This window comes from Chelonia mydas, chromosome 20 (genome assembly GCF_015237465.2).
Source record: "Chelonia mydas isolate rCheMyd1 chromosome 20, rCheMyd1.pri.v2, whole genome shotgun sequence".
In the NCBI taxonomy this organism is placed as follows: Eukaryota; Metazoa; Chordata; order Testudines; family Cheloniidae; genus Chelonia; species Chelonia mydas.
The window spans coordinates 15,770,956-15,790,855 of NC_051260.2; the positions used below are offsets into that span (position 1 = coordinate 15,770,956).

At 61.6% G+C, this 19,900-nt stretch overlaps 1 protein-coding gene across 2 annotated transcripts in view; it reads right to left on the reverse strand.

The window, feature by feature from the left end:
- The window catches only part of MAST1 (microtubule associated serine/threonine kinase 1), a 44,035-nt gene extending 25,364 nt beyond the window's left edge, over nt 1-18,671 (reverse strand). Inside the window, exons 1-4 of one of the 2 annotated variants that reach the window (XM_037888090.2) lie at nt 18,310-18,671; nt 9,949-9,980; nt 2,050-2,138; nt 662-737 (exon numbers count right to left, since the gene is read on the reverse strand). In XM_037888090.2, the coding sequence (XP_037744018.1) occupies nt 662-737; nt 2,050-2,138; nt 9,949-9,980; nt 18,310-18,348 (236 nt within the window). In that variant the 5' untranslated portion in view covers nt 18,349-18,671. Of the gene's footprint in view, nt 1-661; nt 738-2,049; nt 2,139-8,059; nt 8,207-9,948; nt 9,981-18,309 lie in introns of those variants that run through there. The other variant, XM_037888089.2, reaches the window with a different exon arrangement.
- Between the last annotated feature and the right edge of the window lie 1,229 nt (nt 18,672-19,900).

Below are 19,900 nucleotides of genomic sequence, written 5' to 3' on the forward strand. Positions count from 1 at the left end.
CTCGCCCTGTCCCAGCGCCGGGGCCATGCGGAGGGACAGACCTCGCGCCCCATGGGCCAGAATGGGGAAGGGAAAGGCACTTCCCACCAGTTGGTTCGTCCGAGGGACGCCAGGACCCCACAGCCAGGGACCTGCCGGCCAGGTGAGCCCAGCTGCTCCAGGAGGAGATGGTGCCATTTCTCCCGGGCTCTTGGCAGGGGCTGGTGTGGGCGGGCAGGGCTGTAATCAGAGCAGGGAGCAGATGGGGCGTAGGCTCCTACGTTCCCAAGTGTTGCATGGGCCAGGGGATTGGATGGGAGTCAGGATTCCTGGGTTCTATCCCCAGCTCTGGGAGGGGCATGGGGTCTAGTGGTTAGAGCATGGAGGGGGCTGGGAGCTAGGACTCCTGGGTTCTATTACCAGCTATAGGAGGGGAGTAGGGTGTAATGGGTAGAGTGGGGGGGAGGGGATGGGAGTCAGGACTCCTGGGTTCTCTCTCCAGCTCTAGAGCCAGTTGAGGCCTCAGTCTCAGTGCTGAGGCTGCTGGCAAGGTGGGAGGGTGTCAGCTAGCTGTGGAGGGAGAGGGTTGTTTATGGTGAAGACTCCTGGGAACTGGGCTGAGGCCCGGTAAACTCATTCCACTCCCCAGAGACTGGCATCAAGGGGGCGGCGCAGCCCTTACCTGCGCGAAGAGGTGAAGGAGAAGTGGGCGGGTGCGTTGGGGGAGAAGTTCCTCGGGCTGTCCAGGGGGCTGCTGCCTGCGAGGGAGAGGGAGCAGGGGATGACAGACAGACATAGAGTATGTTAGTATCCCCCAACAGATAGCATCCCACCGCTGCCACCAACATCACATGCTGCCCCCATGGAGCCACTCATCCTCCAAGACCCCTCCCAAGAGGGCAGAGCCACAGGGGGGTGGACTGGATTGCTATTGGCTGCTGTTCCCACTTCCTCCCAAGAGCAGCCAATGGGGTGGGAGGCACTAATGCTAGGCAAAGGAGCCTGGATGTGTTGGCTGTTGGAGAAAGTGGTGATGGGGGCATAAGAAAGAGATGGATGGATGGAGACTCTGTCAATGGACAGACAGCTGTATTAGCAGATAGATAAATGGATGGATGGATGGGCTGACAGAAGAATGGACAAATGGATAGACTGGTAGATAGATGGGCAGAAGGCTAGATGGAGAGATGGATGAATGGATGGACTCATGAATGGATGGACGATCTGAAAGACAGAAGAATGGATGGATGGACTGTAGCGAGGTGGACAGTGGATGGAAGAATGGAGAGATGGATTGGTAGACAGATGGATGAGTGGATGGACAAAAGGATGGCAACACTGCTTAAGTGATGGATGGATGGATGGATTGAAAGAGATGGATTGAAAGAGATGGATGGATGGATGGATTGCTTGAAAGAGATGGATGGATTGAAAGAGATGGATGGATGGATGGATTGCTTGAAAGAGATGGATGGATTGAAAGAAATGGTTGGATGGATGGATGGACTCATGGATGGATGGATGGATTGAAAGAGATGGTTGGATGGATGGATGGATTGAAAGAGAAGGATGGATGGAGGGATGGTTGGATGGATGGATGGATTGAAGGAGATGGTTGGATGGTTGGATGGATGGATTGAAAGACATGGTTGGATGGATGGACTCATGAGTGGATGGATGGATCGATGGATGGATTGAAAGAGATGGATGGATGGATGGATTGAAAGAGATGGTTGGATGGATGGATGGATGGATGGATGGATGGATGGATACACTGATGAATGGATCAATGGACGCTGTGATAAATGGATAGACAGCCAGACAGATGGATGGGAAGCCAGACACTAGGCTCCAGAGATGGAGCTAGACGAAGAGCTGAGCAGCCGTTGGGTGATGGGAGCAGCCCCAGGCCCAGCTGGGCCCCTGGCAGGGCTGGCTTAGTGCGGGAAGGGAGCCGCCCTTGGTGGGGGCAAGTTGTGATGCCTCGAGCAAGAGCTCCCCCTGCTGGCTACGGAGCAGCATGGCTGGGGCGACGCTGGATGGATGGCGTCCCAGGCTGGGGGAACTCACCGATGTGACCCGGGATGGGGGAGTGGGGCCGCGGCAGTGTCGGGGACGTGCTGGTCAGGATCAGGCTCTTCCTGTTACTGGTTCGGCAGCTGCAGAGAAGGGAAGGAACAAGAGAAGGGGGGACCGGACTCAGTGGGCCAGCTCGGGGGCTAGGGGGAAATGGAGTCTGACCCCAGTCCCAAAGCCAGCATGGGATCAAGGGAATTTCAAGAGACAGCTCCCCTTCAGGGTCTTCTCTACTCCCTCAGGCCCAGGACTAGAAACCCTGAGCTCTGCTTTGCTCCCAGCACCAGGGATAGAACCCAGGAGTCCTGGCTCCCAGCCCCCCGCCCCCACACTAAGCAGTAGGGCCCCTCCCAGCCGTTCCCATCTCGATTTCTTCTGGGCTCTGGAGTTTTTTCGTGTGCTATTTCCAGTGCAGGAATGGACAAAATGAATCGAGACCAGCTGGGGGTGGGGCAGTGATGGGGACAGACGCCACTCCCGATTCCCCCCACCCCGCACCAAGGCAAGGGCTGCTGGGCTCCCAGTCCCTCCCTGCGCTAACCACTAGACATCACTCTTCTCCCAGGGCCAGGCTCCCCATCGACTTACATCCTTCACTTCAGCTTCAGAAAGGGGGACTGCATCCGGTCCCAGCTCTGTGAGGGGAGGGGGGCCAGGGGGGCAGGACTCTTGGGTTCTATCTCCAGCTCTGCGAGGAGAGTGGGGCCCAGTGGGGGCAGGGGGACGGGCACTGGGAGCCAGGACTCCTGGGTTCTATCTCTAGCTCTGCGAGGGGAAGGGAGTGTAGTGGGGGGAGGGGCTGGGCGCCAGGACTCCTGGGTTCTATCTCTGGCTCTGTGAGGGGAGTGGGGCCTACTGGGGGTGGGCAGGACTCCTGGGTTCTATTCCCTCACTCTTGCATTGTGTTTTCATGCCCTGTCATGAACAGACTCCAGGACGTCTCTCACAAGCTGACCCCAGGGTCCTGCCTAAATTATCTGGCCCTGACATTCCCCCCTCCCCCAGCCCCATCACGCACATTCTACTGCTGGTCCTGCCTTGCTCTGGGCTCCTACCCAGCTGCCAGGCTCCACCCCAGAGCCGGCTCATGGCCGAGGTGACGAACGAGGTAACTCGCCCAAGGTCACACAGGGAGTCAGTGACAGAGCTGGGAATGGAACCCAGGAGTCCTGACCTCCCCCTTCCCCCCCACAGAGAAACACCCCAGAGATAAATCAGGATTGAGGTGCAATAAACAGAGATGGAGAAGGGGAGTGCCAGGAATGAGGGGCACTGGCAGAGCTGGGGGGGCAGGGGGCTGCGGGTCGGGAGCGAGGGGCACCGGCAGAGCTGGGGGGGCAGGGCTGGAATAGCAGGGGGCTGCGGGTCAGGACCGAGGGGCACTGGCAGAGCTGGGGGGGCAGGGGGCTGCGCGTCGGGCGCGAGGGGCACTGGCAGAGCTGGGGGGGCAGGGCTGGAATAGCAGGAGGCTGCAGGTCAGGACCGAGGGGCACTGGCAGAGCTGGGGGGGCAGGGGGCTGCGGGTCGGGAGCGAGGGGCACCGGCAGAGCTGGGGGGGCAGGGCTGGAATAGCAGGGGGCTGCGGGTCGGGAGCGAGGGGCACTGGCAGAGCTGGGGGGGCAGGAGGCTGCAGGTCAGGACCGAGGGGCACTGGCAGAGCTGGGGGGGCAGGGCTGGAATAGCAGGGGGCTGTGGGTCAGGAGCGAGGGGCACTGGCAGAGCTGGGGAGGCAGGGGGCTGCAGGTCCGGAGCAAGGGGCACCGGCAGAGCTGGGGGGGCAGGGCTGGAATAGCAGGGGGCTGCGGGTCGGGAGCGAGGGGCACTGGCAGAGCTGGGGGGGCAGGAGGCTGCAGGTCAGGACCGAGGGGCACTGGCAGAGCTGGGGGGGCAGGGCTGGAATAGCAGGGGGCTGTGGGTCAGGAGCGAGGGGCACTGGCAGAGCTGGGGAGGCAGGGGGCTGCAGGTCCGGAGCAAGGGGCACCGCAGAGCCGTGGCCCTACCAGTCTCTCACTGACAGTTTGCTCGCCCACCATCAGCTCCGGTCGCTGCTTCGGCCCACGGGGCCCTGCAGAGTTCTAGCCAATGCCTCTTCTGGGGTAATTCATCTGCCTCACTGAGGATTATTTATTAGCGGCTGGGCTCTGGTGCCCATTGGCTGGGCGGGCAGCAACACCTGGCCCATACACAGAGCTCAGAGCCTCTCTGATACCGCACTGACAGGGACCTAGATCTGTCCCCGCTCTTTGCTGGGTGCTGAGATGCAGCTGTCTCTGGGGTGGGGGCTGTTGAACGGCTCACAGCACTGGGACAGACTGGGGACAATAAAATAGACGTGTTCTCCTAAGCCAAGCCCCACCCACCCACATCCCTGAAGCAAGAGCATGCCCAGCAATTGTGCCAATCCCCCGACGCTCACTCTCCTTTCTCCTCTGCTCTGTTCAGTTGTGAAACCCTTAACGGCGCTGACATGTAACTGGCTATCAGTAGGGTTCAGAGTCAACAATCCATGGAGGGGAAAAGGGGGCCGGGAGAGCCAGGGAGAGCAGGGGATTATGGGAATGCTGGCTGCTCCCCTCTGCTGTGATACAGCCAGGTTGGGACGAGCATCCTCAGCCATGTGTCATACTCCCTACACTGCTCTTCACAGAGGCAATCCCCCCCCCCCAGCTCTGGACCGGAGAACCATGTCTAGGCCATGATGTGGCAACTGCCAAACCCTAGACTGTCCCATCCCCTAAGCACCCTGGCCTCAGCCCCCTTGGTTCCTGTGCCCTGCTCCTCCCACCCCCTAGAAAGGGCGCCCTTGGCTGGTGACTTTGGTGCCAGCCTGGGACCAAGGGGGGCAGCCTGGACACAGAGCCCCCAGGGCTGGGGCCTGCGCCGCCATCTTGAAACAACCATCAGCCATTGTTCTGTGGTCGGTTAGCAGCAGCCTGCTCGTTAACAACGGGATTAGTGTGAGCGCTGGTAGGTCTGGGATTTGCCATCCTGCCCCTGGGCTCCCCCACCCCCGCCGATGCCCCTCAATCCCGACCCACAGCCCCTGCTAGCCCAGCCCTGGGCTCTCCTCATCCGCAGCCCAGCCGGTGCCCTTCCGTCCCGACCCACAGCCCGCTCTCAGGGTCACATATTCCCGCTGTGTCTGCGTTGTGTGTGCGTGCTTGACGGAGTCTGAGTCTGCCTGGTGTCTCAGTGTGTTTGAGTGTGTAGGTGTCCGTGTTTGTCTGAAACCAGGGTGAGCGAGATCTGTTGTGTGTCAGAGCGTGTGTGGCTGTGTGTTTGCCTCCCCTCTGGTTGGCCGGGTGTGCATGAGAAGACCTGTCTGGTGTGACGGGGTGGGGGGTGGGCGTCGGGGGGAGGGAGGGGGGAGCTCTTGCACCTGAGTGTGAGTGGCTGTGTGTGTTGTGTCCAGGTCAGGTCTGGCTGTGAGTGTGGCTAAGGATGTGTGTGTGTCTTTCTGTGCATGTATTGTGTCCTAGAGGATGTGTAGCTGGTGTCTGCCTGTCTCCATGCCCTGTCTCCCTGGAGATGCCCTGTCTGTCTGTCTCCTGTCTCCATGGTGATGCCCTGTCCATCTGTCTCCATGACGATGCAGTCGGCCAAGAAGCTCCTTAAACCCAACAATGGGTGGAAGCTGGGGCGGTTGCTCTCAATCAGAACAAGCCCTGCCGGCAAAGGCCATGTCGGTGCATGTGCAAGTGTGTCCAGGTGTGCACGTGTGTCAGGGTGTGTGCAAACGTGTCAGCGTGTGCACAAGCGTGTCAGTGTACGCATTAGTGTGTGCTTGTGTGTCGGTGTGAATGAGGGTATCAGTGTGTGTGCATGAATGTGTCAGGGTGTGCATCAGGGCGTGAACATGTGTCAGTGAATGCACAAGCATGTATCAGCCCTTCCCCCACCACACACACTATCACAAAAACACCAATTACACTGCACAACACCACATACAGGGAGTAACACACGCTCTCTCCAGGGACCAGTAGCTGTTCCTCACGCGCGCACACACACACACACACACACACAGAGTGTAACTCCCCCAAAGATGCCCACGTCACCAACCAGAACCCAACTCGGCTCCACACCCGTCTCGCCCCATGCTCCCCAGACTGATCCCAAAGGCCCCTGCCCCCCACTCCCACCCCAGCCCCTCCAAGCAGCCAGGCAGCACGTGGCAGGTGAGGGAGGTGCCTGGGGGGTGGATGGAGACAGGGTGGCTGGGGGGCAGATGGCTGGGGCTGGGGGGCAGAAGACTAGAGGTGGCTGGGGAAGGCCGCTCTCTTTTGCTGTGATTCCAATGTATGTCTCCAGCCCCCTCCCCCCCATACACTATTCGGCCCCTAAGACAGGAGGCGCCATGGGGCAGGGGCTGGAAATATTGAACAACCCTCAGACCCCAGAGCTGGGTCCCGCCCCCCGGGCCTAGCAGGGTGCAGAGCTTGGAGGGCCAAGGAGATGGGTGGATCTGGGGTGTTACTGAGAAAGAACAGAGTATGTGAGATAGATAGATAGATAGATAGATAGATAGAAAGATAGATAGATAGTGTATGGGGAGGGAGGGAGGGTGTGTCATAGGACGGAGGGGGAGGGAGGGAGGGCTTGTATGGGGAGGGAGAGGTGTATCTGGGGAGGGAGGGGGAGGGAGGGGTGTGTCAGGGGACCCTCCCCCATCACCAGCATAACCCCAGCCTCCCCCCCCCAGGCTCTGAATCCCCCCACTCCAAATCTGCCCCCCTCCAGCTCTGAACATACCCCCCCAGCTAGCAGCCTCTGCCCCCCCGACTCCAAAGACATTGCCCCCCCACCCCCACATCAGCCCTGAATGCATCATTGTCCCCCCATCATTGTTGGTCACTGTGGGGGGGGGACAAAATGAAGCTGGATCCTTGGCACCCCCCAACAAAAATATCCCCAAGACATCAGAGAAAGAGACGGAAAAGCCCGGCAGGAGAAGGCGAGTGGGATGGAGGGATGGGGCCAGAGGGCAGGATGGAGGGAAGGAGGTGCAGATGGAGGGATAGTGAGGAGGAGGGCGGCGGAGGGATGAAGGATGGTGGGACAGAGGGGCTGGAGAGGGGGATGACAGGGATGGAGCGGTGAGAATGGAGGGGGATGGGGATGGAGGGATGATGGGGGAAAAGGATGAGGAGGGAGAGGATGGGGGAGGGGATGGGAATGGAAGGATCAGGACAGAGGGGATGGAGGGATGATGGGGGGATGGGGGATGAGGAGGGGAGATGGAGGGAGGGGGATGATGGGGGAGGGGATGGAGGAAGAGGAGAATGGGGAGGGGGGATGAGGAAGGGAGAGGAATAAGGATGGAAGGATCAGGACAGAGGGGATGGAGGGATGGCGGATGGGAGGAAGGGGGATGAGGAGGGAGGGGGAAGGGAGGATGAAGGAGGATGCGGGAGGGGGAATGATGGGGGGCTGAGGAAGGAGGGGGGAGGAAGGGAGGGGAGGGGATGGAGTGGGGGCTGAGGAAGCAGGAGGAGGAAGGAGGATGGGGGCTGAGGAAGGAGGGGGGAGGAAGGGAGGGGAGGGGATGGAGTGGGGGCTGAGGAAGCAGGAGGATGGGGGGAGGAAGGGAGGGGCAGGGGGATGGGGAGGGGGATGATGGGGGGATGGAGGACGATGGGGCGCTGAGGAAGCAGGAGGAGGGAGGGGCAGGGGGGCTGAGGAAGGGGGAAGGGAGGGGCAGGGGGATGGAGGAGGATGGGGGAGCGGGAGGGGGATGATGGGGGGATGGAGGACGATGGGGCGCTGAGGAAGCAGGAGGAGGGAGGGGCAGGGGGGCTGAGGAAGGGGGAAGGGAGGGGCAGGGGGATGGAGGAGGATGGGGGAGCGGGAGGGGGATGATGGGGGGATGGAGGACGATGGGGCGCTGAGGAAGCAGGAGGAGGGAGGGGCAGGGGGGCTGGGGGGCTGAGGAAGGGGGAAGGGAGGGGCAGGGGGATGGAGGAGGATGGGGGAGCGGGGACGGGGGCAGGTGTCTCGGACCCGGTACCTCTTGGTGCGGCGGAACATGCTGCCGTCCAGGCTCCGGGGCCGCGGGAGCTCGGCCGGGGCCGCTCGCGGGGGCTCAGACATCGCCCCCCGGGGCCGCCATGGGGCCGAGCCCAGCGCGCCGAGCGGCTTCCGAGAAGCCGGAGCGGGGAGCCGGGGGGCGGCGCTGGGAGCGGGGAGGGGCCGGGCTGGGGGTGTGTCGGGGGGGGCGGTGCTGGGAGCGGGGGGAGCTGGAGGTGTGTCTGGCGGGGGGGGGCGCTGGGAGCGTGGGGGACTGGGGGGGTGTCGGGGGGCGCTGGGAGCGGTGGGGGGCTGGGGGTGTGTCGGGGGCGCTGGGAGGGGGGCTGGGGGTGTGTCTGCCGTGGGGGGGGGCGCTCTGGTCCCGGGGCCGCTGCGATGATGCAGCTGGAAATGCTGTTTGGGGCAAAGGGACCATGGCGGGGGGGTGGGGGGGGGGCGGGATCAGAGATAGATACACACACGCACACACTCCAGCAACCCCCCCCCCCATATAACACACACATTCCAGTAACACACACACACACACAACCTCTCCAGAAACACACACACTCCAGCAACCCCCCCCCCCATACAACACGCATGCACCCCATGGAATCCCCCCAAATAGACACGCACACCCTAGTAACACACACACACGTGCACTCTCCGGGCTGTGACACACACACGACACAGGTACCACACACACAAACAGACGCAGCCCCAGCTGCCTGGAGCGAGCTCCCGGCTGATCCCTGGCCCCTGCGGTGGGTGTAGGGAGACGGGGCGGCGGGGTGCGGTGGGGCCTTTGCCATCTGCGGCTGGCATGAATTTCACATCTGTGATCTCTGCGAGGACACATCTCTGTGCGGGTGTGTGTGTGTCTATTTGTGTGTGTGGTATATTACTGACTGGAGAATGCATGTGTGGGTGTTACTAGAGTGTGTCTGTGTGTGTTTCTGTTTGGGTGGGGGACATGGTGTGCGTGCATGTGTTTACGGTGTGTGTGGGGGGTGTTACACAGTATGTGTTATATGGTGAGTGTTACTGTGTGTGTTACTGGAGTGTGTGTGTATAGGCCCCTCTTCCCCAAAACACAGATAGTGTGTATCTGTAGTGTACGTATGTGCTGTGCGGTTGTCCCTATTTTGTATGAGTGTATATTTGTGTATATAGGGTGTATTTATCTGGCTGGGTGCATGATTGTCTGTATGGGATGTGTGTCTATATATGGGGCTATATCTGGGGGGGAGGTGGGTATGCACATGGGGTTGTGTCTGTGACTGAGTTTGTATGTGGTGTGTGGTTTCGCATGGACTGTTTGTCCGGGTGCATGCCTGGTGTGGTTATGCGTGAAGTACACGTGAGACTCCGTGTAGCGTGGTGTGTATGGGGGTGTGTAGGGTGTGGTTGTGCACACAGCATATGTATGCGATGGCACATGTGGGTGTCTCCGTGGCTGGTTGTGTGCATAGCCTGGTGTGCATTCCCAGACCTCGCCCCCAAACCAACCCTCCGCCCGCCCGCACCCAAAACACAGGAGAGGAGGAAAGACCCGGAAGAGCCCAGCACGGGCCCTGGGATGTGCCAGGCCAGATCTGGGCAAAGCCCCAAGGTGACCCAGGAGGGGCAGATTAACCCCTGCCCCACGGCCACGTCGCCAGGTCCTTGCCTGGGATTGGTTCGTAGCTCCCCTCTGCCCCAGCCAGCCAGCGAGGGAATCGCCTGGATCAGTCCCGTGCGAAGTCTGTAGCGGGACACTGACCACTGGCTCACAAGGCGGGGAGTGAACCCCCCATCTCAGGCCTGCAAGGCTGCTGCAGGGAGGTCTGGGGTGGGGGGGTGACCACCCCAATCCCGGGACACACAAACACTGCAGCGGAAGGGGCTTACCTGCTGCTTTTCCGTGGCAACGGCAGGTCCTTCTGCAAAACAAGATGGGGGACGGGAAGTTAGCCCCTGGGGGGGAAGGGGGGCAGAGGGGATTTTGCCCCCTGCATCATCGTCAGAAGGTGATGGAGTCCCAGGGCTGATCTCTTTTCTACAATCCCTTTTGTCTGAAGAGACTGGAGCATTTTTACTGGGTTAGTGCAGCACAAGGCACAATGGGGTCCTGGCCCATCCCCGGGGCTGCTAGATACCACCGCAGTACAAATAATTAATAGTAGTTCACACACACAGGGATCTCTCGCCTGGCACTAACAGGCAGCCACCTCTGGGGTGGGGCACAGCAGCTGTTCATACAGGGATCCCTCGCCAGACGCTAATATGCAGCCACCTCTGGGGTGGGGCACGGTGGCTGTATATACAGGGACCCTTGGCCTGGTACTGAGATGCAGTTGCCACTGGGGTGGGCAAGGGGGCTGTTTATACAAAGAAAACCCTGTGTCCTCCTGTGTCAGCAAGGGGCAGGGTAGGGTACAAGCAAGCGTGAACCCAGTTAGAACCAATCCAGGACCTGGGTATCAAAACCCCGCTTCTCGCGAACAAGCCACTGACGATGGTCATGGAGGCGGGGCCTTGGGGTTACAGCGCATCTGAACGGCAACAGCCACACAGCGCCCCCTAGCCTGGCGCTGGGGCATTGGGGTCAGCACTGCCAGGCAGGGGAGAGCGCCCCCTACTGAGTCCCCCCAGCCAGCTCCCTGCAGCCCAGCACCCCCTAGTGCTGCACTGGGCAGACTGCGAGGGAAAGTGCCACGCGCTGACCCCCACTTCGCGCTCCCTGTAGGGCACCCTTCCCTAGCACCACCCGGAGATCAGGACAGCGGGGAGAGCGCCCCCTGCTGAGCCTCCCGCCCTGCACCCTTGGACTCTCCCCTCCAAGCTCAGACTCCACTTGGCCAGCAGCAGCTGCAGCAGCCAGGGGGGCATTTGGCCGCTAAGGGCCTGATTGCATTAGCAAGCCGCAGCAACTCTCCCTGTCTGTCTGACTCTGTCTGCCCGTCTGTCTGAGTCCCCTCCTGGCTGCAGCCGGGGCCAGCGGGGGGGGGGCAGTCTGTCCTGGGAGCCCAGGTTGTCTGTAGGGCACTGTGCCCAGCAGCTGGCATGCCAGGGGCTCCGCAGACGACACATTCTGGGATGCTCCCATCCTGGAAGGAATCCGGGAATCTGTTCCCTGCTCCCCCCCACTCCTAATGCAAAGTTCACTTGCCCCCCTCCCCAAACCCCCTAAGGCCCAGATCCTCGGAGATATGTCCGCACATTGGAGGATCTGGACCCAAGTGTCTCAAGCTCAGATCCAGGAGGAAAAAATTAATCAAATCTCTCAAAGAGCCTTGATTGAGGCCAACGGACACTTCGCTCAACAGACGTGCAAGGGGCTGATGCGGCCAACTGCACCAGATGCCGAACCCCTCCCCGCCCTAAGCACTACACCCCACTCCCCTCTCAGAGCTGGGGGTGGAACCCAGGAGTCCTGGCTCCTAGCCCCCCCCCCAACCACTAGGCCCTACTTCCCTCCCTGAGCCAAGACTTGAAAGAACAGCTCTCTCCCCACAACCACTCACCCACCCTGCGTAACTTCCAGCTGCGAGCCCTGGAATTGGTGCGGCTCTGGGAAGGGCAGTGCCAGGGCGTCTCTGCTTGCCGGCTGCGGGGCCCGGGGCCCAGGAGGGAATCTCAGCAGGAGACACACGGGGCGGGGCAGAGGGGATGGACTCACTCCAGGCCCCTTTCCTGTACTCTGCCCCCCATGGAGACAGAAAATAGCTCTGTGTGCAGATGTCTGTGCACGTGTGTGTTTGCATATGTGCGTGTTTGTGTGTGCATGCGTCTATGCAGGTGTGTGTCTGTGCACGTGTGCATTTGCATGCATGTGCATGCGTGTGTGTACGTGTATCTGTTCAAGTGTGCATGTGTGTGTTGGTGTGCCTTTGTGTCTGGTCATGTGTATGTTTGCGTGTTGGTGGGCATGTGTGTGTATGTGTGTGAGCATGTGTGCCTATGTGGGTGTGAGTGCCTTCATGAGTGTAATCATGTGTGTGAGTGTGAAAACAAGGGTGGGTGAGCATTTGCCCATGTACATGAGAGTGGGAGGATGTGTGAGAATGTGTACACACAAGATGGTGTGAGTGGCATGGGTGTGCGAGAGCAGGTGTGTGGACGAGAGGGCGTGAGACGAGGAAGCGGTAGTGTTAGCGTATGTCCCCCTGGGGGGGGGCACATGAGTATGAAGTGTACAATGTGCACATGGGAGAACGTGCAAGGTGGAAGTGGGAAATCTGTGTCACAACCCCATGTGGGTCTGTCTATGGGGAACACTCCCTGGTGTGTGCGCGCGTGTGTCATGTGTACAATTCCCCAGTTACCTTCCTTCCTCATGTTCGGTGGGTCATATTTCCGATCGTGTGTGTGCAGCGTTTCCCTTTGTGTGTAACATTTCCCTAGGCGTGTCACACTCCAGGACCGCGGCTTGTGTGTATCTGGGTGTGTGTGGAAAAATTCCGTGTCCGGGTGTGTGAGATATTTCAGTGGATCTGTGTGGAGAACAATTCTGTGTGTCTGTGTGTAACATTTCTCTGTGTTTGCGCGTAGAACAAATCCCTCTGGGTGTACAACACCCCCAGACACGTGTGCCCCGCTCCCCCACCCCAGGGTGCTCCTTCCCACCAGCCCACTCCAGCTGGGAGAAGAAAGCCCCACCCGCGTCTCTGACACACACACTTCCCCACTGATCCCCACAGCTGAGACCATTTCGGGGGGGGCATGGGCCGCAGGACCCCAAGATTGCACTGCAGGGGTTAATTCGCTCCCTGGGGTCCAGGCCTCCAGGGAGACGGGGCCGGCGGGGTGCGGGGAAGATGCTCAGCCCCCAGCAGGATGGGGCCCCGGCGCTGCCACCCGGCTCCTCCAGTCGCATTGCAGCACCCGTGGGCTCCCCTCCCCCGCAGTGTGCGGACAGCACAGGCCTTAAAGGGACAGGCGCCCCCCACCCCCCGCACACGGATGGAGGGGGGGCGTTGCTGGGACCTGGTCATTATCCGAAATATGGGGCCCCCGCCCTAAATCCAGCCCCACCACAGCGCCCCCTGCTGGGAGAAACCGGGACTGGAGTAGCCAGGAGACACCCCCACCCCACAGCCAGAGCTCCTGCCCCGCTCCCCACAGACCCCCTGCTGGGAGCCCCAGGACTTCCTCGGGATGGGGGCAGATTTCTCCCAATCCCCACCACTCCAGAGGAGGGGGGGTGGGGGGGGACTGGGCTTCCCTCCAGCACCAGCAGCTGCTGTGCCCGCAAGTTCCCAAAACCGCGCCCGCTGCCGGGAACTTGCCCCCCCGCCATCTGATCCCTCCCCCCAGGGCGGGAGACACAGCTGGGCGGGGGGGGGGGGGGGTGGGTAGGGCTGCGCTGGCATCTGATTCCCCACCCTCCAGCAATGGGATAATACCTCCCCCAAATGTCCCTTCCCAGCGCCCCTAGACTTCTCGCACTGCACCCACAGACCCTCTGAGTACTCCTCAGCCCTGCCCCACATCTCACATCGCCCCCCTAAACCTCCTCAAATGCTCCACAGCCCCCCACTCCCCGCACAGCCCCCCACAATCCCTTCAAATGCCCCACAGCCCCCCCGAAACCCTGAACAGCCCCCCACAGCCCACCGTCATCCTGCACAGTCCCCCACACCTCCTCAAATGCCCCACAGCCTCCCCACACCCTGAAGAGCCCCCCACAACCCCCTCAAATGCCCCACAGCCCACCACCACCCGCACATCCCCCCATGACCCCTCAAATTCCCCACAGCCCCCATGCTCTGCACTGTCCCTACCCCCCTTAAATGACCCACAGCCCCCCCATGACCCCCTCAACTGCCCCACAGTTCCCCAATGCCCCACACAGCCCCCCAGAACTGCATACAATCCGCTTGTGCCACCAACAGCCAGCAGTCTTGGGGCTCCCAGTCCCCAAAGCTACTACTTATGGGCCTGCCGTTCCCCCCACCAGCCACCAGCAATGGGGCTCACACCTCCTGACGTCCCCATGGACCCCCCCTCCCATGTCCTCCCACCCCCACTTCAACTTCCCAGGTCTGTAACTGACCCCCCAGCTCTGCCTCTGGCCAGTGGGGTAGGCTTGGGCAAGCCCCACGCTGTGCCTCAGTTTCCCCATCTACTAAATGGGAATAATGACACAGCTGTCCTTTGTCGAGCACGTTGCGATCCATGTATGCTAAGAGCGAAGTGTGACTCCTCAGGCTCTATATAGATACGCATCCCCAGGGAATGCTCATTCAGTGAGGAGAGGCAGTTGCCTCTGGGGTGGGGCTGTTTATATAGGGATCCCTCACCCAGCACCAAAATCCAGTCACCTCTGGAGTAAGAGTTAAGATTTGGTTATACGGTCATCCCTTGCCCAGTACAGAGATGCAGCCACTTCTGGGGTGGGGCATAGGGGTTGTTTATACTGGGATCCATCAGCCGGGGCTGAGAAGCAGACACTTTTGGGGTGGTGTGCAGAGGCTGTTTATACAGGGATCTCTCGCCTGGTGCTGAAATGCAGCCACCTCTGGAGGCGAGGTGTGGCAGTTTTTTCACAGCCCCACAAGACAGGAGTTCAGCACAGGAAATGTATTAAAATCCTTCACACAACTGGGGGAATCGTGACTAGAATTTGCCCTGCTCCAATCTGGCCAGGACCCTGGAGCTGACACTTCCCCCTGCTCTCTTACAAAAAATGCCAAGGGACCTAAATCACCAAAATGTGTGTGTGTGTGTCACCCAGCCACAAAACAAACAGGGCCAGGCCCAGCTTAGGCTGTGACCCCGCAGACTCTCCCCCGCGCCCAGGCCCACTGCTGCAAGCCCGGACCTGCTTGCCCTATGGGGCAGAGCAGTCTACAGCCAAGAGGGGCAGAAGCCCTCCTCCCCCGCAGCTTAGCCCTGCTACGAAAAGGTGACGGCGGCACCGAGCTGAAGATCCCTGTCACGCCAGATGCACAGCCGCACATTTCCGGTGCGGCTCATCTCCGGCCCCCAGCCCGGCCCCTCCCGGCTCCGGCAGAAGGCAGGCAGCCATGGAAATCGAACCATGCCAACGATGCATCTGGGATCTCTCCCGGCACCAGGAGCTCTGCCCCCCAGAGATGGAACCCGGGTGCAACACTGAGAACCCTTTTCCCTGGGGGCTCCCTCGTCTGTCTGAATCCACCTGTTGTTCTTTGTCTTCTACTTTGCTGGGAAGCTCCCCAGGGCAGGGCCTGTCCGTCTGGTCTGTGTCTGTGCAGCGCCAAGCACGATGGGGTTCTGAGCCACGACTGGGCTCCTAGGTGCTACCGTAATGCTCCTAATAAATAGCATACAGCGCCCAGCCCAGTGGGGTTCTGGGCCACGACTGGGCTCCCGGGCACTACCGTAATGCACCTAATAATAATAAAAACAATATAGATCCGAATTTCCAACATCCCACGTTTAGTCAGAGCAGCTCCACCTTGTGCTCTGAGACTCTGGAGGCCGATCAAGATAATTTGGTGCTCAAGGCAAACGGCTAGGAGTCCTGGGTTCAGTTCCCGGGACGGCCTTAGGCAAAGCACTTTGCCACTCCATGCCTCGGTTTCCCCAGATTGTTAGGCCAAGCAAGGCAGGGCCCTGATCTCAAAAGGCAGAGCCCCTTTTAACTGCTCGCTTCCTGATCAAGTATTGTTGAACTGGAAAGAGGCCCAGAGAAAAGCAAAGTAAACTCATGAGGGGAGGGCGGGGGGAGGGAGGGAATGGGTTATGAAGGGAGACTTTTTTAAAAATCCAGCAGAGCCACCTGATTCCGCAGGAGCAAAGTAATCACCACTCACAGTAAGGGCAATTTTAGGAGGGCTGGTCATCATCATGTTTCAGGGCTTAAAGTCACCAGGGGTCAGGAGGCGAGGTCACTGGGGCAGATTACCCTGTGCGCTGCAGGGTTCTCACACCTCCCACGGACCCTGCCCAGCAGCCCCCTGTAGCATTTGTCACTTGTTTGCCCTGCACTTGGCACCCTGGCCTCTGGTTCTTGGGCTCCGCTGTTACACCAATCCATCGTGAGCAGCCTCCCTACCCCTCTCCAGGGCTGGCTCTGGTTTGGGGAGAACCTGACACCCCAAACCAGGGGCCGCTTTTGGAAATTTCTGGGCCTGAATCCGCCGGTGAAGAAATGGCGGAAGCCTCCGTACGAGGGAGGTGGGGGTTTCCCCCGCCAATGGCTGCACAAGTGGCCGTGAGTCCCACAGGTCAGTTTCAGCCCAGAGGCATTCTGGGGATTGTCCTCCTGGAGCAGGAGGGGAAGAGGATGTCTTGGACCCCCTGCCATTAACTTCCTGGGGTCAGCTCAGTGCAGTTGGTGCCGTGGGTTCTGATCTCCAGAGGGTTCGGCGCTGTCCAGTGGTGGGGGGAGGGGGCGGGGGGCTGGTTCTGGGGATCCCAGAAGCAGGCCCCGCAGTGGGGGCAGGTGGGTGTTGCCCCCTGTGTTTCACTGCAGCCGCGTCACTCCCGCTCTCTCTAGGCCCAACTCTCCTTTACACTCTTCTAGGCCGCTCCGGCAGCCCAAAGGAGTCTGAAAGTGGGGGGAATGCCCCCCCCAGGATCATCCCTGAGGGGGGGGGGCATCTCCAGCTGGCAGCCCTGCAGTCCAGCTGACTGCTCTGGCTGTTCTCTGCCTCCCAGCAGCAAGGGGAAGATGTTAGAGCAGCCCCGAGGCTGCTCTGGATTGCACAAGGGGATGGGACATGGCCCAGGACTATGGGGAATGCAGAGAGGGAGCCTAAAGTGGGGCATGGCGGGGGGCTTTTTTAACAGTTCTAGTCAGGAAGTGAAGAATACGAGCTCTGGGTGCAACTGCACAGTGGGGTGGGGATTTGGGGGAGCTGGAGTGACCTCCCCCGCTCTGGAATTGGGCCAGAATCAGGCCCAAGACTCACACCCCCAACTGCAGAGGATCTGGACTGGGCCGGGCTGGGCCAGCGGTTCTGATCCCCGCTGTGCGTCACAGCCCAGCCCAGCGCGGATCCACAGGCACTGAAATGAAACAAACACGTTTACCGCCTTGGCAGAGCTGCCGACAGGCCGGTCCCGAGGGCCCTGCGAGCCCCACGGCGGGAGGGAGGTTTCCATCCCAGGTGCTAGCAGGGTGGGGAGGATCCTGATGCTGCACACTGGGCCTGGGGACAGGGGGGTGGGCCTCTGGCCCCTCCCCCGTGCCCCCCGCATATATAATCACAGATGGGGGCTGCGCTTGCCCCACCCAGATCAATGCACTTTACAGACATTACTCAGATCAGCTCCATGACTCTGCCCCACCCCGGGGTGCTGGGGTCATTATCCCCCCTGTACAGAGGGGGAAACTGAGGCATGGAGGAGGGGAAGATCTGGGAATAGAACTCGGGAGTCCTGACTCCCATCCCACCCCTAGCTCTAACCACTAGGCCCCATTCTCCTCTCAGTGGCCAGACAGAGACCATTTGGGCATGTTGCCACCTAGCTGCCCTCTGCCAACACCTCCCCCACACACACACTCCCAGCTGACCTGGCATCAGAACCCACCAGCCAAACACCAGATTCAGAATGGACCCCATCGCCTGCTCATGGCAGGCAGGGAGCGCCTTGCCCCGTTCGGTGCCAGACCTCTCGACATCGCTCGACGCGGCCCACCCCGAACAGCCAGCTCCGCCCAGGCACCCCGAGGCGCAGTGGGGAGCTCAGAGCAGCTGTGCCCCCTCATTTCACCCTTCGCCACTCCCTCGCTTTCTCTCTCCACCAGCCTGCTATGCCCGACTCCGGCAGTGCCCACCCCCCAGAGCCCCATTCACGCACCCCACGCCCTGCAGCACCCGCCCACTGCTCCACAGCCCCTGTGCGCCCTAGAAACTTCCCGGGGCGGGGGGGCTCATGGCCTCGGATGGGGGAGGGTCTCTCAAAGTGGGGGACACCTGGAAAACAGCCTGGAGAGACCCCCGGATACCACAGCACCCCACCACAGGAGGGGATGCATGGGTGGGGTGACCCCAAACAGCCCCCTCACCCCAAGGACGCCCACCAAACGTGGTCCCGGGGCCCAATGTCCCCATCTTAGCGTGGGGGGGGGCAGGGAGGAGATCTATGGGAGGGGGGCACCCAGACAGACCCACACGGCTGTACTGCAGGGTGCATTAGCAGCGGGGGGAGGGGGTGGCACCCTGGATCCGTCAGGGCTCCTCCCCCGTCCGTGAGCCAGCAGGGGAGGGGGACCAGACACCCACAAAACCACAGCACCCCCTCCCATGCCAGGCGCGGGGTCCCAGCCCCCCTTACCTGGAGCCGTCGCCTGCGGATAATCCCCGAGTCGTCCATCTCCCCCCAGCCAGCAGGCCCCGGGCGCCCCCGAGCCAGCGATGGAGCCGAGGGAGGGGTGGTGGCTGCGGGGGGGGGAGTTGGCTGCGGGGGGGGGGGGAGCGAGGATCCTTCACTCGCGTCTCCTGCCACAAAACTTGGCAGCGACCAGGCCCCTGGCAGCGGCGGCTCCCGGCCCAGCTGCCCAGCGCGGGGGGGGCAGGGCGGGGCGGCTCAGGTGTGCCCCCCCCACCACGCCTGGGGGTCTCAGCCCCCCCGAGGCTCCGCGAGACGCCCCGCAGCCCCCCGCGGGGATCAGCCGAGGTGCGCGCCCGGCTCCATCCTCGCCAGCCGCCGCCTGCGCCCGACCGCCCGGCCCCGGCGAGCTCCGGCTTCCCGCTTAGCTGGGGGGTCCCGGGGCCCCAGGGCCTCCCGCCCCCCCCATGCTGCCCCCGCCCGCCCGGCTCCCGGGGATGCAGCCGCCTCTGCGCGTCGCCGGCTCCGCTCCCGCGCGGTGGCGAGGGGGGGCCGAGATCCCGGCTGGGCGGCCCGGCCTCGCCAGCCCATGGCCCCCGGGGACTGGGGGGCTGCTCCGCCCGGCTCCCCGCTGCTGCGGCAACTGCGGGACACCCCCCCCCCGCCCGGGGCCGGGGGTTTAACCCTTCCAGCCCCGCAGCCCCCAGGGCCCAGCTCCGCTGAGCTCCGCTTCAGCCCCTGCCCCCCCCGTCTGCCCCCCCCACTGCCCTCACCCCGTGTGCCTCCCGCCCTCTGCCCCCTATGTGCCCCCACCCAGTGTGCCCCCCACCATCCACTGCCCCATCAACCCGCTCCCCCAATGTGCCCCCCTGCCCACACATCCATGAGCCCCCACCATTCCCCCTGCGGCTGCCCCCCAACCCCACACGCCCCCATCACGTCCACTGCCCCCAGTGTTATCCCCACTCCCTGCCCCCTGCCCGTGTGCCCCCCACTGCCCCCCCTTCCCTCAGACCCTGCCCCTAGAGTCCCCTTAACTCTGGCCCTCTCTCCATGCAATTTTCACACACACCCCTCCCATGCTGGCAATCCTGCGGCCTCTCCCTCTGCACCAGCCTATTTTCCTCCCTCTACACTGTTGCAAGCACGGGTGTAGACAGCAGTCCGGGGGTGTTAGCTCCTGGGTTAGCGAGGGCCCAGCAGCGCTCGACGACCCCGGGGTTATTGTTGTTTGTATTGCGGAGTTACCAATCTATATGGGCACCCTTGTGCCAGGCAATGCACAAACCCCGACTGGGATCAGGCCCTCATTGGGCCGGGCACGGCACAGACCCCCACCAGAGATCAGGGCCCCCTATGAGAGACAGTCCCTCTCCTGAACAGCTCAATAACCCATGCAGCCAAAGGAAGAATTATTATCCCTGCTGTACAGAAAGGGAAACTGAGGCACGGAGTGATTAAGTGGCTCACCCATGGAGTCGGTGGTGGTGCTGGGAATAGAACCCAGGAGTCCTGGGTTCCCAGCCCCTTCCTCCCCTGTTGCAGGATTGGTCCCAATAGGACCCCAGGAAGCTCCAGGGGGCTGGGGGTGGGGAGC